Here is a 24,687-nt window from a genome sequence, read left to right as displayed (position 1 = left end):
ATCAATAACATACGTAAAGTTTGACTGAGGTACGGACTAGTGGATCCATTAATAACATGTGTAAGGTTTGACTGAGGTACGGACTAGATCCATCAATAGCATAAGTAACGATTGACTGAGGTACGGACTCGTCGATCTATCAATAACATACGTAACGTTTTGCTGAGGTACAGACTAGTCGATCTATCAATAACGAATAAGAAAGAGGAGGGCTCTTAGATGAGGGCTTAGGCAAAGAATTGCATAACGGTGCAATATATAGGTCACTTTGTAGGATCTAGTCCAACACACGTGACTAAAATGTCGGAAATACATAGTAATTTATTTGAAACTTTTGACAATACAATTACATTGATACTGGAAAACACAGAAACCAATATGTTATAAGTTTGGAAAGTTAATACCATTATAAACACAAAAAATGATTTACAATTGGTGCACTGAAATTGAATAATAAAAGATAATTAGAAAAATTCAACTCAGTTGTTTCATTAGAGTAACAGAGGTAATTACAAGGAGGATAGAATATATTGTATTCACACCAATTCTGAAAATCTACATACATCATAATGAAGATATGTCTTACTTCAAACGAGCTAAGAAAAAGAATGAATCCATCATCAATCTACTTTTCTACCAACCTATCTGTCTATCCGATGTGCAATCTACCCCATCACACAGAAATGCTTTGTAGCCATCCTATACAAGCGGGACACAAGCGGGACAAAATATGAATCTTATCCCTTCGACCTATCAATTTTAGGATGGCTTTCAATCTATGTTGCCTGAATATTCTTAAGGGCAAGGACTGATACAAGACTTAAGCTAAGTGAATCATTTCATATTGCGCCTTCCCCCGCTTTAGTGTTTGTCTAACTTACCATGTCAATTGCTGGCAAGTATGACGAACAGCTAAATGTTTATAGTTATTTTTAGTTTTTCAATTCTATTTCAATCTTGCACAATTTTCCATCCGTAGCATTCAGCTTGACAATGTCACCAGTCTTGAACAGTTTTGTTGCATAGGACATGCACACAACGCATGGAAGTCCATATTCACGAGCAACCACTGCACCATGAGATAGAAGTCCGCCGATCTCAGTAACAAGACCCGACAGAAGAGGAAAGTATGGAGTCCAACCTACATCCGTGAACAAACAGATAAGGATGTCTCCTTTTTGTATTAGTCCCACCTCACTGATATCCTTTATCACGCATGCTCTTCCGGTCACGATCCCTCTGCTTACAGGCATGCCTTGTCCTTCGACTGTCGGAGATCCAGATATTTCTACATCTATAGGCAGAGGAACTGGTGCGCCATAATTGACTTTCTTGAAGCTATATAATAGCAGAGTTTGAGATATGTTCCTTCTTTTTCTGCTCTTTCTAACCAGCTCTGGTGACCTTGTCTCAATCAAGGTCTTGATTTCTCTGTGTGTCAAATAGAAAAGCAAATCCTGCTCAGGCAATCGACTTTCCTGCACCATCAAATCTGCTAGTTTCCAGTAGGCTTGCTTTAGGACATCTCCCATTTTGATTGCAAGAGATTTTCCCCACTCACGCTTTGCTACACCTTGTCTGGCACGAGAAACCAGAAAGCTTCTTAATAATAACTTCTGAAAGGAAGTAAGAGGACTGCGCAAGTTTTCTACTATTTCTTTCATGTGTTGTGGTTCTGTTCGGATATTGACTAGACCACGGGAGATGAGAGCCTTGAGACAATGAATAAGTTTTGTCGGATCCATGGCCCAAGACAATTCCGAAAAATCGGCTTCACGCACACATCGGTGACCGTGTCGGTCCAGGAATGATCGATATTTTTCTCCAAATATCTCTGATGAAATCAAAAAAGCATGACTTTCTTCATCAGGAAGATCAATAAAATAGTCCTTCTGATTTGACTCATCGATTATCTTTGCAAGATCTGCAAGCGCCGTTGGAACATCAGCGCTGTATACATTCTTGCAATTGGACAGGAGACTGGCAAGATCGGCACTCACATCCGCAGTTATTTTATTTACCTTTCCACACAGAAGAGACATTAAAATCGCAGATGCCATAGCCGATTGGGCATTATGGTACATGGCAGCACCCCAAACTTTAAAATAATGTTCATGATTCGACTCTATTTCTTCCATTAGGTCGTTCAGATCGGTTGAGTGATGAATCATCGTGGATTCTTGTAGCATTTTTTCGTAAGATCGTAGTATCTTTTCAGCTCTCCATGTTTCAAACCGTACTTTTAAAAACCCAGTCAATCGAGAAAGAAGTGACGGTTTCCTCCCACGAAAGGATACTAAGTTTTGCATGGAATTTTCCGGTAGAGTTTCTCCCATGACAAACATCTCCACTTTGTTCTTGTCCGATACCAGACTGCTAATAGACCCTGAGCAAATAACCGAAAGATTAATAAACATTCGGTAGTAAAATGTGCATACAAGCATGGATGCATATGTAGAGTATCCAAGGGCAAAATTACATCCATCCATTATTTTCGCAGCTAGGTCCACTGCGCGTCCAAATAAATCAATTGTAAGAGGCGTTGCAATACCTGGCAACATTTCTCCAATATTACCAGTTGTTAAGCATTCTTTCCAGTCAGTAACTGGAGTATCAAACTCGTGCATTAATTCCTTGTCTGTTTCTCCAAAAACACTGACAATAGGCCTGGCTTGGAGGATATGGACGCATCCCTCGGCAACAGCCCATTCTATATCCACATGACCACCGAACTGAACTTCAATCAATATAGCTGCATGACAGATCTTTAACGCCATTTCGTCCTGCAGGCATATATCCTGCTGAGATGTACATTTCTCACTATCTTGTTTCTTTTCGGCCGAAATACGTTGTCTGATATCCAGGTGTCGACCTAGGGTTCGCGTTATGAATATTGTATCAACATTTGATTTCCCTGATACTACGACTTCTCCAAGACCAGGAAAAGCATTTATAACTATAGTGCTCCCTTTGTTAGTCAAAGGATCTGCTGTGAAAAGAACACCGGACACCTCTGATTTAATCATCTTCTGTACCACAACGGCCATAGGTTCCATCAGCCTCTGTCCATACTGTCGTCTATACTCCACAATATTGAAACTCAAAGATGATGCCCAGCATTTTAGAATGGCTTCAATTATAGAGTCATAACCTTTCACATTCAGAATGGTTTCCATTTGTCCAGCGCTAGATGACTCGTGTCCATCTTCTCCGACGGCAGACGATCGGACGGCCAGACATTCATTTTCATACTCACTGCCGAAGTGGGCGTGTAATTGTTCAATCAAGACCGCTCGGGTAACATCAGACATTCTTGTTCGCTCCATGGTCAGTGTGGCATTCTCGCAGCATTTAAGTAGTTGATCTATTTGTTTGTTTTTAACACAATAATGTATACTTTCAATACTGCATGCTAATTCCTTGTTTTCTCGTATGTGTTCTAAATATGCTTTAGTGGTAACACAGAACCCCGTCGGAATGATAACACCTAAGTCATCTTCCATATCCAGCAGTTTAGACAAAGAGGCTCCTTTTCCTCCGACAAGATCACTACGTTTACTCAAGGAGTCTTTCAAAGATATCGCTAGTGGAAAGTTACAAACCTCGTCGTCATAAACATATTTATGTATTGGCGAGGTTTCTATGTTCATTTTGAATACGGTGTGCTTGGTTTCTTCAGTCACTTGACAACCAAAGGCAGCTTCATCGTTTACATGGTATCTTTTAAATGTTTCACCAGCAAATATTTTCTCATCATATTTAGCATCTAGCTGACTCGATATCTTTAGAGCTTTGCAGTCTCCGTCTTGGGTAAATGCCGTTTCTTCCAGGAAAGATTCATAAACTGTTGTGTCTGAAGCGGCATCTTTCCATGTTAAGGGCCATATCTCACCGTTGGGATAGGCTATATATCCAGATAGAGTTTTGAAGTCATATAAACAGTCCTTCATTAGCATCAACATCCAGCACTTGTCCTTCATCTTAATGTAATGTATTGTTCGAGTTGTTCCGTCTCTTTCACTGAACCTTGAGAAAGATCTGCTCCTCGGAGAAGTTAACTGAAAAAAGGTTTCTCCTGACTGGTTAATATCCAGAGTTCCACAAAGTCCTCCCCATTGATCAAAGCGGAAAGTCTCTCCATTAATTATTTTCTTCAGCTCGTTGTAAGCCATAAGGCGTTCTGCAGAGAATTTCGCAAAAGACCACAATGTGCTATTTTGCACACATTCATATGGATCCGAGGAACACTGCCAGAGAAGAGAAATGTTGGCATAAATTGACTTTTCTCTTCCACTGACTGATTTCAGAAAGCCCTGGAAACTAATTCTCCATTTCCTCAAGGGTTCCAATACTGTAAGATTCATATTTCCTGTAAACACCTTATTGATAGTTTTTTGTTCAATTACGTCGTCCTCCCACACGAAGACCTCTTCACTGGAATTCTGAAAGGTGAGTCTGTTTTTCTTAAAGTTGGCTACCTTCAGCTGAGAAAACGTAATCATAGTCCCGTCCTCGTGAAACCCGCAGAAGCCAATTCTGTCCATTAACGTTTTATCTAGGTTGTCGACGAGATCGATTTCTTCTGGCACGGTGCAAAATCCTCTTGTGGTTGAATGTGGTTTGCCTTTAAGGAGAAACTTGATGAAATTGTTCCGCCATTTTGACCTATGCATCCATATTAATATAAAGTAAACATATCGAGTCAGCCATGATGGATACATAAGAAAGATAATGCAAATACTAATAACTGCCAGCAGTATTTGGATCATTTTTGATGAAAAGTCACTGAACTAGTTTCAAAGACGAGTACTCCCTCTTCCTTGCCAGTATTTGAGCTCAAATTCTTCTCATTTTCAGATCTTGCTGGGAGTGTTTCTGCAGTGAGAAAAGACTTAAGATAATATATTATAAAGAACAAAATGTCAATCAGTCAATATATTTGTTTCACATCCGTCAATCCGCTCAAAATTTAGTTTCAAAATTCGGAAAAAATACTAAGTGTTTGCAGAATCTTTGTCTAGAAAGACGTAAATTTCATAATTCGCTCTTGTTGATGTTATAACTGCATTGATGGTGATGATGACAACGACGACGATGGTGATGTTGCTGCTGATCTTTAATTTGATTATGATAGTTTCAATCTGATTCCTTCTTCTTATTTTCATTGTTATTGTTGTTTTTGTTGAAGTAGTGTGATGGTGTCGTGTTTTTTTATATCTTTACTGTTGGTTTGAAGGACATGGTGATAAAGTATACCCTTTGTCTTTTTATCATTGATATTGCTGTAGTTGTGGTTGTTTTGCTGGTGGTAGTGGTTGTCGTGATGTTAATGGTGTTATACCTTTAATAATTTTTATTTTGTCTTTATTTTAACTTTGCAAAACAGCTGACAAATTAAATTAATGTTGTCTCTTATTTTGTAAGCTATTAAGTGATAATAAACTAAAATTTCATAATCAAAAGACAAGTCTCATTTTAGATTTCAAAACATAATTCAGTTTTAATGCTGAATTATCACACACCCCAAAGGGAAAAATATACATATCGAAACATGTTCTTCCTTCCTTAAATTAGGTCTGCTACTAGCTAAAATTGTCCAATTTGTTTTATACGTGTATTATAAACTTGTCCCAAGTCCACTTGTAATACAAACGCACAAAAAGACGAGGTTTTTAATAACTGATTGTAACTGGTGTTAATTTTCAATTATGATAATACTCCAATCATGGGACAATGAAAATTCAGGGTACTTTTGTACCTGGTTCAAGGTCACTATCGTAAGTGCAAACGGCATTGATAATTCTCGGTGATTATTGAGTCCATAGGAATATATATATATATATATATATATATATATATATATATATATATATATATATATATATATATATATATATATATATATATATATACGTGCATGTTTATCTGGTTAGACGTTGGTTTCAAACTATAGATGCATGTGTTCAGTGGGAGAATAAGCGAAGAAATAATAATATTAATAACTTATCATTGTATATTGTCAACACCAATATTAACGTATATGGGGCTCATTAAGTGTTTGAGCAGTATTTCAAATACAAAATAAATGCAAATTAGAATATCATATTTCTCTACATCATAGAGGCCTAAAAGTTGGAGTATGTCATAAATTCAAAACTGCATTCGTGTTGTGTACTGAGTCGGAGAAAATAACTCTTTTGATATACAAATACCTACCAAACTAAGAAACATATGTCCGTCCATTCGGTACAAAAACATGTATGTAGCTTTGTGCATATATCTGTATAGATTACGTCACAGTCACCATACATGCCAGGTTATTAAGAACGCTTGTTCACTGCTATCTCTCTCTCTCTGTATGTGCTCTGCCTGCCAACAAGGTGTCACACAGCTGTATATGTGCAAATGTGAACCAATTAAGGCATCGGAGATAGAACTGACTGGCCACATTTGCACAAATTTGTATGCATGTGCACACATTCTAGAACATTTCGTCTTGCTCTTCGTATATTATGATTATTTCCTTTATATATAAAGCATCCCTAATAACACAGGTATTGCTTTAAAACTCTGCACCCCTGATTTCCCAGACTTTTTAAAGAGTTTTAGTCTCTTTCAATGTTCGATCAAGAGAGATTTGGCTCTCGGTCGTGTCAAGCAGTTTCAAATTCGGCTACAGTAAAATAAAAATTAGCTCTTCCAACGCGAAAATACTTAATTTGGAATATATATATATATATATATATATATATATATATATATATATATATATATATATATATATATATATATATATGTATATATGTATGTATATATATATATATATATATATATATATATATATATATATATATAGATATAGATATATATATATATATATGCCAATGTTGAGCCAATGGACACAGCGTTTATGTCTGTAATTCTTAAATTATCATCCCCAAGCCTCATTTGATTTCAAAATATTATACATTTATACTAATGTAAGAGCAAACTATATTCTGTTATTATTTGTTTTGTTTATGGCAGTATTCAAATGGTTAGTGTAGATTATTGGGTGATTGTAATTTCTGATATACAATTTATTTACCGTGATAAAATTCGTGGTAATGGTCCTTTTATTTTGTATCTGTATGTCCTTTTATTTTATATTCTTTTTTTTTCAACTGGTATTATTCGTTGTAGAAAAATAAAAGGCACCATGTCGAACGGAGAGCCTATACAAATATACAAACGATGAGGAAAATACGAAAGAGGCGTATCAAAACTTATAGCAACATACGGGAAAGCGAACCTAGGTACAAATAGGAAAATATGAGCACCTACATAAAACAAGAGTCCCTCAAAGGGACTGACGTTCTAGTGGCTGAAATGATTTTCCAGGCATTGAAGACAAGGCCGTTTCTTCATTTTAACTGCTGAGTGTTGAAGCCATGTTTCATCCATTCAGGGGTAGTGTCTATAACAAGATTTTCAATATGACACCTGTGACAGCAAAATTCACAGTCAGATCGACACCACTTTCATTTAATAACAAATTAGACGTCGTAGTAAAACCTTTGACGAAAACCTCACGTCAGTACTACTTTCCGTTAAGGAGTCCTGAGCAGCGATAAAAATGGCCTCACGGGAAGCTATATTGGGACTCTATTTTCATTTTGAACCAGATTGACATGATAGGTAGTCTATTGATGAAACTCCACGTTGATATTACCATATGATTAGTCATGAACAAACCTGTGCTAACGGACGGACGGACGGACGACTGACAAAATACATATATATGTTGCATGTGCGATTGTTCTAAATACGGCTTGACTACATATTGGTCGAATCAACCAAATTATTGGCCAGTCAGAACACTTTAAACAAACAAAGCTTTTATTGATTGGGTAGCAGTGTTTAAGCGGGCAGGTAATATTGTGTTTACTCAAACCAGATTCTCAAAAGCGGATCGACTACTAATTTCAATCAAGCGAGTCTGCTTGTATGTGTGTCTTTGTGTGTGCTTTGGATTTGTAACGTAGTTTAACATTTTTTCAGTCATATCGCTACGATGTCTGCAGTGTGACAGTTTATAATGATGTCTAGCACTGGGGCACGATGCCACAGACATGTAGCATGATGTCCCACCCAGTCACATTATCCTGACATCAGGCCGACCAGTCATAACACTAACCTCTCAATGCTGATCGCCAAGTGAGGCAGATGTTAGTACCATTTTTGTAAGTCTTTGATATGACTCGGCCGGGGATCGAACCCACGATCTCCCACATCAGAGGCGGACGCTCTAACACTAGGCCACCGGAGTGGTCACAATCAAGCGAGACAATACAATTAAATTATTGAAAAGCATTGTATCGACAGTAGTTTCAGATTCTTTTATGAATCTGTTAAATGTCAGTAATGATTAAATTTGTAACTGAATAACTTACTGCATTTGAAGCGAAACAATTACGCTAATTAGGGATCTGTCTGTATTTATATTTAAACGACCAAATGTATGTTATGATCACTTTTCAGGTAGTTATCAAGAGAGTTGATCCATACTGGTGTATGCGGATAAAATGAGTTTACCAAATTATTTTCACAAGGAAGGTAATAAGGAAGATTTGGAGAGAAAAAAGTCACATAAATGTAGAGGGATAGAACGTAAAGCTGCCACTGAGTCTGAGGTAATCATTTCTCCAAAAAGACATAAGGCAGACTCTGTGGCAGTAAAAACTGTCAGATATGACAAAACCGTGAAATATTTATACACATGGCTTGAATTCAGTTTCTCTGAAGGAAAGATGTTTTGTAGTTATTGCAGATAATATCCCTGATACTACTAAGAACTACTGTCTTTGTGCTGGTCGAGGTCGCTGACATGTACATGGCCAGCGAGATATATAATAACAACCTATGTTTTTGTGTTTGTTTTAAAGAAACGTAAAACCTTAGAAGAAATACATGTGATTCATGTTCTTTTCTGTGATCCCTTCAATAAACTAAAGTTCATACATCTAAACTAAAATAGGCAAGGGATTGAAATGTTGAAACAAGTGAGAAAGTGCGTGGGACAAATTAATTTTTTGAACCTATATTTGTCCTGGACGGTAAACTGCACAGAAGTTCACCAATATACGCAGATTCTGCTAATAATACAAATCAATGAATATATCAATGATGTAAGCCTATTTGCTAAGTTTGACAAAACGGATCAGAAATCGTTACTAAACTATTGATAGTCCTAGTCAATCGCATACGTGTGTTATGTATACCTATATTTATCACATTCTCATTCACAATGTGTGTTATATATACCTATATTTATCACATTCTCATTCACAATGTGTGTTATATATACCTATATTTATCACATTCTCATTCACAATGTGTGTTATATATGCCTATATTTATCATATTCTCATTCATAATGTGTGTTATATATACCTATATTTATCACATTCTCATTACAATGTGTGTTATATATGCCTATATTTATCATATTCTCATTCATAATGTGTGTTATATATACCTATATTTATCACATTCTCATTCACAATGTGTGTTATATATGACTATATTTATCATATTCTCATTCATAATGTGTGTTATATATACCTATATTTATCACATTCTCATTCACAATGTGTGTTATATATGCCTATATTTATCATATTCTCATTCATAATTATATTTCGTAAGGGTTATTTAGTTATGCTATTTTAAATTTATACTATTTTAAATACTAAATTCCCTATCTACAGTAAGTTCACACGTTAAAGATGAGTCATGTGTAGTTCGTAAATTGTTTCATTGATTGGTTCCTACTATTAGTACAAGTTTACAACACGTGTTATGACAATGGCATTAGTTCTAATGTGAGACGCCAAACTGGCCTAATTCCTTATCGGCATGTGGTAGAACGGCTTATCTGTTTACTGATAGAGTATTTCGAAATGACAAGATGATTCATTCAAGCTTCGTATTTCATTTCTCTTTGTTGGCGTTAGCATTCTATATAAAAAAATTAAAACTTAGAATGTGTCAGTCTTAGCAGTATTGTCAGCTTTAGCAGTTAAATTCAGAGGATTGATTAATTTATTTACTTGTCATTCGTTGGACTGATAGTGCTCTAACATTCATTCAAAAACATTTTGATTTATAGCTGTATTCGAATTACAGTGAATTCATCTAAAGATATTTTGGAATTATATCATGGTGATTTCTTATTTTTAATTCTTTCCCTTTGTTTTTTTAGTGAAATAAATTAATTTATTATATACCTAAGTGTGAAATATGGAGACTTTGTGGCGAAATTATTGTCAAATTATGTTTAGTCCTATATCCTTATATTTCACATGTGACTATATAAAATTTCCCATCATGCCATGCGAGGATTGATTGTGTGTGCCTACAAATGTTGTACCTGCAACAACAAAAAAGAGTACCTTGTGAACTAGAACAAATAAATAAAAACTGCCTTACATTTCAGACACGGAAATTAATCTTTGATAATGAAATTTGACCAGATTCCATTAGCGCACTGTTGAAGTTATATCCCCTTACTTCCTTGATAACAGCCACAAAAACCCGTTGTGATGTATTGCTGAATCGGACTTACATATAGGATCAAATAGTTTATCAAATGGAAAAAATTTAATTTACTGTGACAGATTATGTCAACCCAATCATACCGCTTGCTTAAGTCACGTATATTTATTTATATGACGAGGCTATGGATATTTACGAAACATGGGTTCAGGTGCGTGTCGTGCATAGTAAGACTGGGTTGATTTTGTTATATTAAAATTGCAAAAAGGAGAATATATTAATAAATAAAATCAAAGTACAGGGGGCAGTAAATGTACCCAACCTAACAACTAAAGAAATAAGCGTTTTAGTTGAATAAATTGAAAAATATGGCAGTTTAAAAGAACTATCCATGGATGGCAATATACAGTAAATGGGATTAAGACACCATAAAGAATATAACTAAAATGTACGCTATGAATATATATATATATATATATATATATATATATATATATATATATATATATATATATATATATATATATATATATATATATATATAATAATAATAATAATACTTGAATAACCCACAGAGCAAACAGGCTGCTTTTATTAATAAGGTTCAGAAAACAATATACATCATGGAAGATAATAAAAGGAATTCGGTTCATATTGTTAAGAGGAAAATATAAGAGTAAAGATAAAATAGCACTTTAAAATGTAACTTTAAATTGAAATGATGTATGGAAAGTATGTGATAAACAAATCATGCCATCAAATAGGTTATAATATTCACTTATTTTCAGAATATTTGATTGACAAGCAATTTAACAATTTAGGGTATCAGAGGCATGATGGAAATGTGTTATACAGCACACAATTTTACTCCCCAAAACATGCTATGACCCAATGTATCAAACAGAGCGGGTAAGAAACCAGACGTACATATGATAAACACGGAATTATGATCAAAATTATATACTATATACAAAGACAGGGAGTAAAATAACTATGCACACTGCGAGTGAATTGGCTATGTAAAGGTGTATTCTAGCTCTCCTTTTAGACAAAGAGGAAAATCAAGCACAGCCAATGTTAGATCATCATGAACCGCACATGCTAAAAAAACCAAAACAGTAAAATAAACCCCAACAACTCCACTCTCGATAATAGGCATCCCGGGTTTTAAAAAAAGAAACTAATCTGTTATATATAAAAATCTGATAAAGTTTACTTAGACAACTAGATACTACAAAAAGCCTTCTTTCCTCCTTCTTTATCTTTTACTTTTGAGTTTCTTTTATTTTTCTACGCTTTAAGATATTGCCTATAAAAAATATTCAGGTTTATGAACAATAATGGTAATATTAAGAATTTTTTTTCACATTTTAATTCCAGCTCCTAATGGAGCACATGCCATACACAAAAATTGCATCTCTTTTTGGCTGAATTTAAAAGGTACAATTAAACCAGAGGAATGACTAAGCCTTATTTATTTAAGAAATGTATTGTTAAAAATAATGTTGTCTATACTTGAAAATTGCTCAGACTATATAATGTAACCACTGAATTTTCTAAGATCTTTCATTGAACACAATTTTATTGTTATGACTCAATTTTGCATAAATTTAATAAAGATTGTGACTGCTGGTTAAGTACCACAATAATTCTAACATTGTATAACCACACTGCAAAGATTTCTCCTATATTCTAAGTTAGCGAATTCAGTATCATTATCCGGTACAGATATGAAGACAGTTGCTGTTTCAGCGAGATTGTCTATATGCACTTGTCAAGCAAACAATAGATATTGGAAAGGTTGTGGATTCTGAAGCTAATCGTAAGAGCTCTGGCCCAAAAAACAATTGAGGCCATTGATGAAAAAAAGGAATGTGTTATAGAAACTAGTTTAGAATGTTACGTAAATTTCTGGAAAACATATCTAGTCATTTTACTTAACTCTAAAACACAAGGGGGAGTCCATGGCCTAAACCTGTGGCCATTTATGGAGCGATGCTGTATTCTTCGCGGTCTGAAATCATATAAGCGTTGGGCAAACGCTCGACTTAGACTTCAAATTACAGAGTTCCACCTTCTTCTTGCAAACATGGTCAAATACGTTACTACATTTTAAAGATTTTCTTTTGGGACAGCTGTGCAATAAATTATATGTTTGAAAACATTATAATATTGGCTTATTTTAAAAACGATTTGATCCAATTCTCTCTCGAAAAATTTGAAGAATTTTTATTGATTTTTATTATATAATATTAATCACGAAATATATTGTGTCATGGATTATTAAACTGGATAAGAATTTGTATGCATCTGTAATCGAATTATTGATTTGTTTGTAAAGACGATTTCGCTACCAATCTCATTGTCAGTAATAATTAATTTAGAAATAAAATACCTTTGAAATTACAGAACATGATATTTTGGTATTTAAGGTTAGATATTTACTGCAAACAATTTTGGTATTAGTTTGAAATATCGAATTCTTAAACATTTTGGCTAGCGTTAACTAATTCGATATTTTATTATTTTCATCAAATTCTAAAATATATAAATTCTAGAATTGTATGAAGTTGGTAAGCTGGAAGTAATATTGTAATTTCTGTGTAATTTTCTATATTTAAAACGTGTCACCTCATGCTGATGTATTTCTATATCCAAAATTTATAACTTCAAGTGTAATACTTTATTATTATATCGACTCTTGTGTGATTTTAATAAAAATGCTCGACTTAAATATCACATTATAGAGTTCAGCCTTCTTCTTATCACAGTTCAAGGCCAACACCACTCCGCACACAACGATGTAACCGTCGACATCGCACGGAGTGATACTTCCATAAAACAGGCCAGAACTCTTATTGCTCTCTCGTTCGATCTGCGAGTTATCCCGCCAATAAAGTGGGAGTGATGCTGAAAGAGTTATCCCGCCAATAAGGTGAGAGTGATTCTGAAAGAGTTATCCCGCCAATAAGGTGAGAGTGATGCTGAAAGAGTTATCCCGCCAATAAAGTGGGAGTGATACTGGAAAGAGTTATCCCACCAATAAAGTGGGAGTGATGCTGAAAGAGTTGTCTCTAGAATAAAGTGGGAGTGATGCTGAAAAGAACATTACATAAATAATTAGTACATAATGAAACGATCGACCGTGGGACAAATATCTTTCCATAATAATGTGATTAACCTGCTAGGCAAACTGTCTACTACTTACAAACACATAATCCCACTGCTATAATGACTTGTTTGTTTCAATTTCTCAGACTGGACTTGTAACCTGTAGTGTTCTAGAAGCAGTGCTATGCAGTAATATAGACTTTCCCACTGCTGAATCAGCATGTTAGAGATTGGAGATAAGGCTGAGATATTCGGTGCTAGATGTAGGTCAGACAAGCAAGTCAGATATAATCTGTATGCTATGGAATAAACATGTGTTTGTAGAAACAGGTCTTTTCCTCTCTCATTACAAAAACCCAATCATTACATAACCGAACGCTTTTCTCTCATGACTACCTATATTTGATGTGCAAATACGCACATTTATTTCTCTGGTTGTTAATGTGATTTTTGCAATATATATTTTTCCTCGACTGTTGCTCTGGAGTGTTCGGATTGGGATTGAGAACAAGTTAAAACGAAAAGAACTAAAAATTCACATCATTTTAAACAAATATAAATTTAACAATTTAGTGTTGTCTTATGCTTTCTGATTTGTCTTTTTACCGTGTCAGAATATGTTAGAAATTGTACATAATAGGGACTGATGACAATCCTTCCCTTCATGCCCAGATAACACACGGCTAGGCAAATGCGCCTTCTACATTTATTCTATTTATAATATATACAGAAGTAGATTATTAAAGTTACTTTTGTGCCAGTCATCCTCAATATAATCATCAATGTCAGCATTGCCATCATGACCATTTCTCTAATTTACGACGACACTACAGGTCATTGCTATATAGTTTTACTTAATATTTGGTCACCATAATATTTATAAATACGGAATAACTCCTATCACAGAACCGCAGCTGAGTTCATTTGTTGAAATATGATACTAACAGTCTGTTGCAAGGCATGATCTGATAGTTACAGTTCACGTAAGGTAAGCTCCAGTTTCCAAACTCAGTTTTAACTCTCGATATTTTATGATAGCATTAGCGTGAGAACTAGAGTGTGTTTTCTCTGGTTTACTATGAGGCGCCGTAGCGGACAAAAGCTGGTCCAATTAGAAATCTGCAGTTGAAATTTTGATGTATGTTGAGAAATCCAATATCACGTGTTGGATGAAACTGCATGTCCTTAAAGTTCCATTTTCTAGGTCGAGACTTTAGATTTTATATGTTGAATTATACAGTGGTGGTGTAAAGTTCTATTTCCTATGTCGACGTTTTACAGTGTATATTTTGAATTACAAAGCGGTGGTTGAAATTTCAATATCATATGTCGAGAATCCCTAATTCACACGTTGTATGTAAACTGTTTGTGATAAAAGTTCCATTTTATATGGTGAGTATTAAGATTTCATCTGCTGAATTTCACAGAAACGAAAAGCAGCCTCCTTGTTTAAAAATAACGCGGTTCGATTACTAGAGCGACCTCTAGCGAAGAAATTTATAGTAATTCTCGACCTGTGAATGTTAACTTTCAAACTGTAAATGCATGAAACGTAATGGCGCCTCATAACTGAATACACGAATGATGTATCTTAATACTCGATATTATTTTGAATTGTTAAGTGGACATTGTGTAATGTTACTTTTAACACCAACACATCATTTCACCATATAAAAATAAAAATGCTGACAAGCACAATAAATGTCCAACCACCACTGTGTAATTCAACCAATACAATCTAAAAACTCAACATACGAAATGGAACTTTCAGCACAATCAAGGTGATTCAACATGTTAAATTGAAACTCTCGACATATGACGTTAAAATTTCAACAACCACCGTGTAATTCAGAAGATACAGTCTAAAAACTCGATATTGTACAACGAATTTTCAACTAGCGTTGTGTATTTCAACAGATGAAATCTAAATACTCAACATCTAAAATGGAACTATCAATATAAACACTTTGAACCAATACGTAAATAAGAAATTCTCAACGTATGACATTGAAATTTCAACCACGGCCTGCACATTCAAACGACACAATCTAAAACTTCGACATAGAAAATATAACTCTCAACCATTACTGTTAATTCAACAGATGCAATCTAAAATCTCGACCTAGAAAATGGAACTTTATGGACAATAATTTTTTTTATACCATACGTGAAATTGAAATTCTAAACACATGCCATTAACCAGCTTTTGTCCGCTACGGCGCCTCATAGTTTGCTTTGATGTTATACAGCCATTAAAGTAGTTCGATGAAAATTTTGAGCTGTCTTATCCTGCAATGTATACCATTATTCATTACGGATAATAGTCCCATTCCGCAATAATTATATTTGCACACATAGAAAAGCCTTATTGACAACTAATTACTTCTGGGGCGTTCAAAACGGTCAACGAGCTATGAGAGTAACACACGATGACGAACCTTATTTTTAAAATAACGCACTTAAGCATAAAAAGTATCAAATAAACAAATACATTTAGTATACTATATAATAAAATAGACATGGAATTTTAAAATAGCGGCTAATGTGGACAAGCATACCTTACTGAAGTTCAGAAAAATTCACCTGATAGTATTTAATAGATTTACAGAGATTCTTGAGACAATAACGTATTCCTGTCTTTTTTGTTTGTTTTGTGTGGTTTAACGCCATTTGTTCAGCACAGGTTAGTTTGCATATTCTGTCAACTGTTATACATCGTTATACAGCATGATAGTTTGCATATTCTGTCAAAGATTATACATGGTTATACAGCATGACAGTTTGCATATTCTGTCAACGGTTAAACATGATTGAACAGCATGACAGTTTGCATATTCTGTCAACGGTTATACATGGTTATACAGCATGATAGTTTGCATATTCCGTCAACGGTTAAACATGATTAAACAGCATGACAGTTTGCATATTATGTCAAAGGTTATAGATGGTTATACAGCATGACAGTTTACATATTATGTCAACGGTTAAACGTGGCTAAAAAGCATGACAGTTTGCATATTCTGTCAACGGTTAAACATGGTTAAACAGCATGACGGTTTGAATATTCTGTCAACGGTTATACATGGCTATTCAGCATGACAGTGTGCATATTCTGTCAAAGGTTATACGTCGTTATACAGCATGACAGTCTGCATATTCTGTCAAAGGTTATACGTCGTTATACAGCATGATAGTTTGTATATTGTGTCAAAGGTTATACATGGTTAAATAGCACGATAGTTTGCATATTCTGTCAACGGTTATACATGGTTAAATAGCACGATAGTTTGCATATTCTGTCAAAGGTTATACATGGTTCAACAGCATGACAGTTTGCATATTCTGTCAACGGTTATACACGGTTCAACAGCAGGATAGCTTGTATATTCTGTCAACGGTTATACATGGTTCAACAGCATGATAGCTTGTATATTCTATCAAAGCTTATACATGATTATATATCATGATAGTTTGCATATTCTGTCAAAGGTTATACATGGTTATACAGCATGATAGTTTGCATATTCTGTCAACAGTTATACATAGTTAAACAGCATGATATGATATTCTGTCAAAGGTTATACATGGTTATACAGCATGATAGTTTGCATATTCTGTCAACGGTAATACAGCTGTCTATATATGGTTATACATCTGTCTATATCTGGTTATACAGCTGTCTCCAAGTTGCGTCGAAATAGGAAGCATATCTTGTGCACTACATTATTGATTTAAGCAACCTACATTGTTCACTACAGTTCACTACCTTGATACTATAAAGCACTGCCTTGATATATATATATATATATATATATATATATATATATATATATATATATATATATATATATATATATATATATATACAGATAGATTTAATATCCATACCTGAAGAAATATATACTAGTTATTAAACAACAGCAGAAGATGGTCTTCGTGTATGCATTTTAACTTGTCGACATCTACATCCTTGAGCTGAAAACTTCTCCCATAACTTCGACACTAAAGCGTGAGACAGCATACTAAACTGAGAATATTTACTCCAAGATATATGAACTCACACTTTGAATGTATTATATAAGTTTGATCTCTAAACACAGGCATGCTAAACAGAAGATGCAGTGCATTAATGATAAGGACAGTCATTAGACTGAGTGACTAATGTAAATTACTATACACTACATAAAAAATGAAGCAACTAACCAGTCCTTAATTAACTATGTCGCAGCTAGACTAAAGAGCATAAATATGAGCCTTAGTTTACTAGCAACTGTCATATGTGAACCATTTTGACATTTGTACTTTCTGCTCTGAACATAGTTTTTACTACGGCTAAAAGCTGCCTTCGCAATTGTATAAATACTTCAGTATCGGTGTGACGGAAACACTGCGTGCGGTCTTTTTTAAGCGTTCTGACAGCATACCTTTAATCATTTAACTGTTAAGGGATTTTATCTAGGAAACGTCCTGTTTTTTTCACTTTAAGTTTGGGGGTGGGTTGGGGGTTGAATGGCGCAAATCTCGGCCACTTCCGCCCTGTCAGCTACTGTGCATGATTTGATTCACAAAAAAAACTAGTTTCGGGTGGATGAAGACACTATAAGCAGACCTCAAATATTAAAATGGACATTGAAAGAGCATTATTATGTAACAGGAACAGATCAACGCCATACACCATATGTTGGAGGAAATCTAAGTTTTAAAAATTAAATATGAAATCTGATTGTTTGATACAACAAAGCCACAAACTATATATCTTTGGAATGGAATATGCATGATTCAATTTCATATTTTTACTGATATGAAAAGAGAGATAAATATCATGTCATTTTTTATATAATATTACATCATTTGTGTACAAAGATATGACAGTTGTACGTGTCTTATAAAATCTAGTCTGACCTTGGTAATTTCGACATAAAATAGTCAATATAAGTAAATGCTTTTCGGGATTGTTTCCTGTAAAGCAGAGAATGGCGATTCACTGTAAACAAGCAAGGTGTTATCCAATCTAAGTACCAAGACGTCGACAGTCGACAGTTGACCGATATCTTTTCCCTAAGTGTAGGCTCGATACAATCCAATTTAGACAATAAATATTACCGATTACTTTAATGTCTGCCTTTCATGTCGAGTTATGACATGGAAACAGACAAGATTTTGTCTTTACAGCTCTCTTTTCCACTCTTCTGAATCTACAGGAATACGAATTAAAAGTGGCGTTTGCATATTTCGAGTTAATTACCTGAACATTGCAGACGATAGTGTTTGAGACGTGGTTACGACTGTTAGTCGCTTGCCAATATTGTGAAATAAAGTTTGAGTTAAAAACTGCAGTAAATACAAGTCTCGGGTCAACCCATTTTAGTACACAGGACTTCATGGGTTGCAAATGCTTGTGCAAGTATGTTTCAAATTGGTAAGAGTGAATGGCCTGTATGATCATATCAGTTCTGGAGTCAAATGTATTGTCGGTTAGGTGTGTGTGTGTGTGTGGTGTGTGTGTGTGTGTGTGTGTGTGTGTGTGTGTGTGTGTGTAGCTGGGTGGGTGACTTGGATTTTTAACGTAGATATAACAATGTTTCAGCCATATCGCTATGGTTATCAAGAGGGTGATCGCCCTTGGTAATATTGCCCAGATCGAGTAAATTTTAAAATAAAGTGTGAAATTATAGATGGAATAAATAGAGATCTGAGCAGATATATAGAACAGAATGACACGAACCCCCGTGGAAAAACAAACATTTAATCAATTACATAAACAACTGGGATAATCCATTACATTAGGAAGATACACTTCTTTTTGGAATAAATCGTCCACTGAATTTCTAACACAAATATATTCATATAAATAGCTGATCCGTTTTAAATAATAGAATTAGTTCATGATATAATCGAGTGAACGATCGAAGTCATTGCCTTGAACAGCTTCATAACCTGCTTGTTCCGGTCCTCTTTGATTTCACTATGCTGATTTCTCCAGGTCCTTTCGCTTTTTCCCTGTTCCGACCTCCCTACTGTCTCGCCTCTTTTCGGGCCTCAAACTATGTGTGAGTAGGTGTATACGTAAGTTCGTAGATACTTGGATAAGTAGGTACGTGGATACGTCAGTGGATACATCCGTGGAGCTATTTCCTCTTCCAAAATAAACAGAGAAGCGACCTAAATCTTCTGTCAGTTGTCCTACTGGGAACATATCATTACTCCGGTCCCTTTGACCAATGTTTTTACGATGGAATTTCTTCCACATGCACTATCGGAGTCCCTTATATTTTCACTCTTGCAGGAAAAACGCATACTGACTATACTTTTTCGATGAGGACAATTTGACTCAAAGAATTTTCGTGTGAGTACCCCGCCCCTTATTTAGCGTAACCAATCAGGATTAAATATATTTACCGCCTTTTATATCTAGGCACCAAAATTGCGGTCAGCATGACTTATAGAATTCCAAACAGCAGACCTGGAAAATTTCAAATCTGACAGTTCCGATACAAAATCGAAGGCAAGCTTCCCTTTTCTTGTCGTCTAACGATTACGTAAACGAAGGTTTAATGAAGAATCACTTCCTTTCCCGACACAGCTATTATAAATCATTGCAGTTTAGCGATTTAACAAGCACATGTCCCCATAAATCTAATTAATTGTTCTCTGGCCCTAAGTTAATGTGTGCTTCATAGATTGACAGAAATTTGCATCCTTAAATATAACTAAATTTTGCATATGGGTATAACATTGTATTTTAGATAACAAGTGTAGATTGCGTATGATCTATAAATAAGTGTTTACTAAGGTGTTTACGATCCTAAAGAGTAATATTTTTAATAAAACCTGTTTACAAGTTTGGGGTTGTTTCCCATTAGATAGATCTCTCAGGTGGGTTCTTAGAAGAATTAATCTATTTCCCATTGGATGGGTTAGATCAGGTAGCTTCTTTTACGATTGTGGAATATTAGCAAAATGTAACGTACCGAGCAGGCGCAAAATGAGTTTTCACCCCTAAAGCCTGCATATAAGTGGATAGGGCTGGACAATTATTTCATTCTTATTTCCTTCGTTCTTGTTGTACATGAGTCTACAAATGCATTTAATGTTGTGTTTAGATATTATTTAAGAGGAAACATGTGTTTAGATTATTCATTGGAAAAACAACGTGCTCATTGGTCTATAATATTATTCTGGGATTATTGGGAAATATTCAAATGATTTCTGGACAATACCATTTCGATACAGCAGGACTATTGGTAGCCTAATATATTCGAGGATCTGAAAGTCATTCTGAACATTCGATTCTTTAGGACTTGAGTAGAATTTGTTAGGATTATTTTGGAATCAATTCATTATAATTTAAGTTGCTCTTCAATTTTCACATTTTACATTTGATAATTAAATTGTTTGTTACGTTTCTCAAGTTGTTTTTTTGTGTGTGTGCTTCTTTCTGTTACTCATTTTAGGACCATAGAGTTGTAACACCAAGCATATGTGTAATTATTAGGGGCTAATGGTAAAGCTACATTTAGTACGGGTTGAGTGGGTATGGTACTTTGATTGTGAAGAAACGGTTAAAACGTATGGCAATAGTTTTGTCCCATTTCTTTCAGTAAAGTTTCATGCACCAATTAGCAGAGAGTGCGTGAAAGAATATCTTCTAATAAAAAAAATCCATTCATTCTTGTCCACATACTATGATGGAGTGTACAGTATTGTGGATCGGTATGAGGCGAAAATGAAATGCCACTTACACTTAGGAATAATTCATTTAGTGGCAAGGAGAAGTGGATTTTGTATGTAGTTTGGAGAAATTGAACATCTGCTGTTTCTCTGGACATGCTTTTGGGGAAAAAAATGGATTCTAGTCAGTCCTGAACAACCTTGATAGTAGTTCCTAAAAACGCTACCAAGGCCTGTATTGGTTATAAGCAGCATTTTATGATGAAGACAAAAACACAGTTATGTATACATTTTGGTAATAATAATAATCGCACAGTTCTATTCCCAAACATCATCGCGATCAGCAGTATGAAGAGTATGAAATATTCATATTTTCTGTTCACGTGTCTCTCTGTGCATGCTGAATTACCTATTATACCACAATTGGTAATTCAGTTTTCTAAACTTTATTAATTAATGAATCTTGAGTTTAACTCTCTATCATTTTCTTGGTATTTTAATAATGGATTCAAGGCACAATTTACCAAATCTAAGAATTTGGTGTAATATTTCCCTGCATCGTCCATCTGGAATTTAATTTTACAAAGCATGGATAGTTTGTTAAGTTTTGCATATTCTGTGTATGAATGAATATACGTGAAACAATGCAACATATTAAGATACAGCTGTCCGCATGTTGTGTCGAAATGAAGAAAAACTGTCGTGAACTACCTTATTGATTATAGTAAACTGCATTGTTCACTACAGATCACTACCTTGTTGATTATAGCAAACTACGTTAATCACTACCTTATTGGTTATGGTAAACTACGTTGTTCACTACCTTATTGATTATAGTAGACTACGCTGTTCATTATAGTTCAATACATTGTTGATTTTAGTAAACTAAGTTGTACACTACCTTGTTGATTGTAGTAAACTACGTTAATCACTATATTGTTGATTACAGTAAACTACGTTAATCACTACCGTCCATTACCTTGTTCACTATAAAGCACTGCCTCGTTCGCTATAGTGCACCACCTGTTATACTACGCGCTGTACAATAAGCTGATTTCTTGTTGACTACTTGCGAGCCATATTATAAGTTTTCGTTTGGATAGATAGATAGATAGATAGATAAAATCTACATACCTGTTGAAATCACTACTATCTGTTAATCAACAGCTGTAGCTGGTTTTTGTGCATGTACTTTAACATGTCGTCGTCTACATCGTTTAGCTGAGAACGTCTGCTCATAATTTCAACATGAAAGAGTGAAGCGACATAATAAATGAATATTTAAACCAAGATTGCTCTTCTAACACTTTGTCATCCTAAGACCTGACGCACGCTGAGTTACTCTATCTTCCCCGGGGCTGGCTTATGCATAATAGTGAAACAGTGTTGTCAGTTTGACCTTAAAAATGGAAGCATGCCAAACGGTTGGTGGATTGGATTGATAATGACGAAGTTATAACTTCTCGACTAGGTTCCATTGAAATTAACCAGACCATAGCTAAACATGTATCAGGGCTCAGAATAACTGTAATATATATGTAATAGTTTTGCCTTATTATAGTGGCATCACGGGGACGTGGAGGGGGGGGGGAGCTGGAAGGGCACGCCAATTTCGGCCCCTCTCTCACCGATCCGTTCCTTGGTAGCTTATCATAACACAAGAGTGACGGATGGATCAATACACTATGTACCATACATAAATTGAACATAAAAACTCTGTCATGTGACAAGCAAAGGTTCATGCACTCCTCCAAATGTGCGCGGAAATCCTCGGATTCTAAACAATGAACTCTGAAATCTAATCGTTTGATACCATACAAAAGTTATATTACCTAGATCATCACTTAAAACGTGCGGACGTGAAGGAAAACATCCCGTACTTTTCTCATTTCATATGATCTACTATCCACATACCTGAAGCAACAATAAACAAACCCAAAATCTACTATCCACACACGCAAAACATTAAAATCAAACCCCAAATTTACTATCCACACAAACATACGTGATCACTTACAAAGCCCAATAATCTACTATCCACACAAACGTACGTCAGCTCTTACAAACACATACACTCACACCACATAAGAGTCAGTGTTTATATTCACACTACTCTACATACACACATTGGCAAATGGATTACTATTTCTTTTCTAGAGATTGGGGTAGCCCTGAAAAGGGCTGTTTGTTTTTGAACTCCAGTGACACCTGATTAATGATGGCACCTTCCTGGCCTGGCACCACACACACATCTTCTTCCCCAGTCTCCTTTAACTTTTTTTTCTTGAGAGCACAGAGGGAGGATGATTGGCTTCAGCACCCCAATCCTCTGTCTCTGGTATCTTGTAAGCCACTCTCCTATTTTCTTTTCCTCCTCTTGCCTCTGTCTTCTCTCCTCCTCTTCCTTCTTTATTCTTCCCTCTTCTACTATGGCCTCCGCTGCCAGTTCATTTAACAGGCGCCTGACATATTCCAGATGTATCTGGAGTTCAAGAAGTTTCCTTATTCTGGTATTCATTGTCTTGTTAACGAATGAACAGGGTAGCTAGACTGCCAAGCGAGTTTCAATTTATACTAAAAGCGCGGACGTGACGGAAAACATCCTCCTAAAACAAAATTGATCTTACCTAGATCATGACCAAACAACGCGCGGACCTAAAAGAAACACTCACTCACTTTTTTATACTACCCATTACTATTCTAAAAAGTTTATTAAACCAATAATATACTATCCACATACGCAAAGCAATCAAATCAAACCCCAAATCTACTCTCCCCACACGTCAAACAGCAAAAAAAACAAACATGATCTTAATCTACTATCCACACAAACGTACGTGAGCACTTACAAACACACAATCATATACACAAACACATACCTTCACACTATAAAAAAGAGTCAGTGTTTATATTCACACTACTCTACATACACACATTGGCAAATGGATTACTATGTCTTTTCTAGAGTATTGGGTAGCCCTGAAAAGGGCTGTTTTTTTGTTTGCTATGACAATCTTTTAGCTTCTAAGAATGCGACGTCCTCTGACGATAGACTTTCTGACGATAGGTCTGCTTCTTCGGAAAGAGAAGAAGAACTCTTTGGTGTCGATACGACAGTCGACAAAGCCTCTGTCAGGTTCAGGTTTCTGTTGCTGCTGTTGATGCTCTCTCTGCTGTTTCTGAAGTCTGTACTTCTCTGTCCATTCTTCTTTCTCCCTGTTCACTTCTTCTCTGAAGAGCTCTTCTATCAGGTCTTCAGTGACTTTTAACATTCTCACATTCTCTGTCTCTTCAGGCTTCGGTATCAGACTGTGTCTGACCCTATGCAAATTCACGTAGGCTTCGTTTAGCTTAGCTAGTTTGGAGCAC

The 24,687-nt window shown here is 35.2% G+C and overlaps 1 protein-coding gene and 1 long non-coding RNA gene across 3 annotated transcripts in view; one reads left to right on the top strand and one right to left on the bottom strand.

Annotated features, from left to right (window-relative positions):
* Positions 1 to 306: 306 nt before the first annotated feature.
* On the bottom strand, positions 307 to 22,752 carry LOC149801941 (uncharacterized). Of its 2 annotated transcripts, none has more exons than XM_089956332.1 (2): positions 22,453 to 22,752; positions 307 to 4,875 (listed from the first exon to the last, which is right to left on the bottom strand). In XM_089956332.1, exon 2 carries the CDS (start codon positions 4,767 to 4,769, stop codon positions 933 to 935), a length of 3,837 nt encoding a protein of 1,278 aa, XP_089812458.1. In that variant the 5' UTR covers positions 4,770 to 4,875; positions 22,453 to 22,752; the 3' UTR covers positions 307 to 932. The 2 variants fall into 2 exon arrangements, with proteins under 2 accessions (XP_089812458.1, XP_089812459.1); XM_089956333.1 differs by lacking the exon at positions 22,453 to 22,752 and adding an exon at positions 6,217 to 6,343.
* Positions 14,556 to 24,687, top strand: part of LOC149801940 (uncharacterized) — a 69,151-nt gene continuing 59,019 nt past the window's right edge. The window contains exon 1 of the long non-coding RNA XR_016420761.1: positions 14,556 to 14,635. This is a non-coding gene — a long non-coding RNA (uncharacterized LOC149801940). The remainder of the gene's footprint in view (positions 14,636 to 24,687) is intronic.

Source organism: Sinohyriopsis cumingii, chromosome 4 (assembly GCF_028554795.1).
Source record: "Sinohyriopsis cumingii isolate HCF-2022 chromosome 4, ASM2855479v2, whole genome shotgun sequence".
NCBI classification, from domain to species: domain Eukaryota; kingdom Metazoa; phylum Mollusca; class Bivalvia; order Unionida; family Unionidae; genus Sinohyriopsis; species Sinohyriopsis cumingii.
The sequence above is the reverse complement of the archived record's forward strand: the minus strand, read 5'-3'. Positions and strand labels throughout refer to the sequence as shown.

Coding starts and splice junctions, on each gene's coding strand:
- LOC149801941 (XM_089956332.1), bottom strand. CDS start 4,769: ATGATCCAAATACTGCTGGCAGTTATTAGTATTTGCATTATCTTTCTT.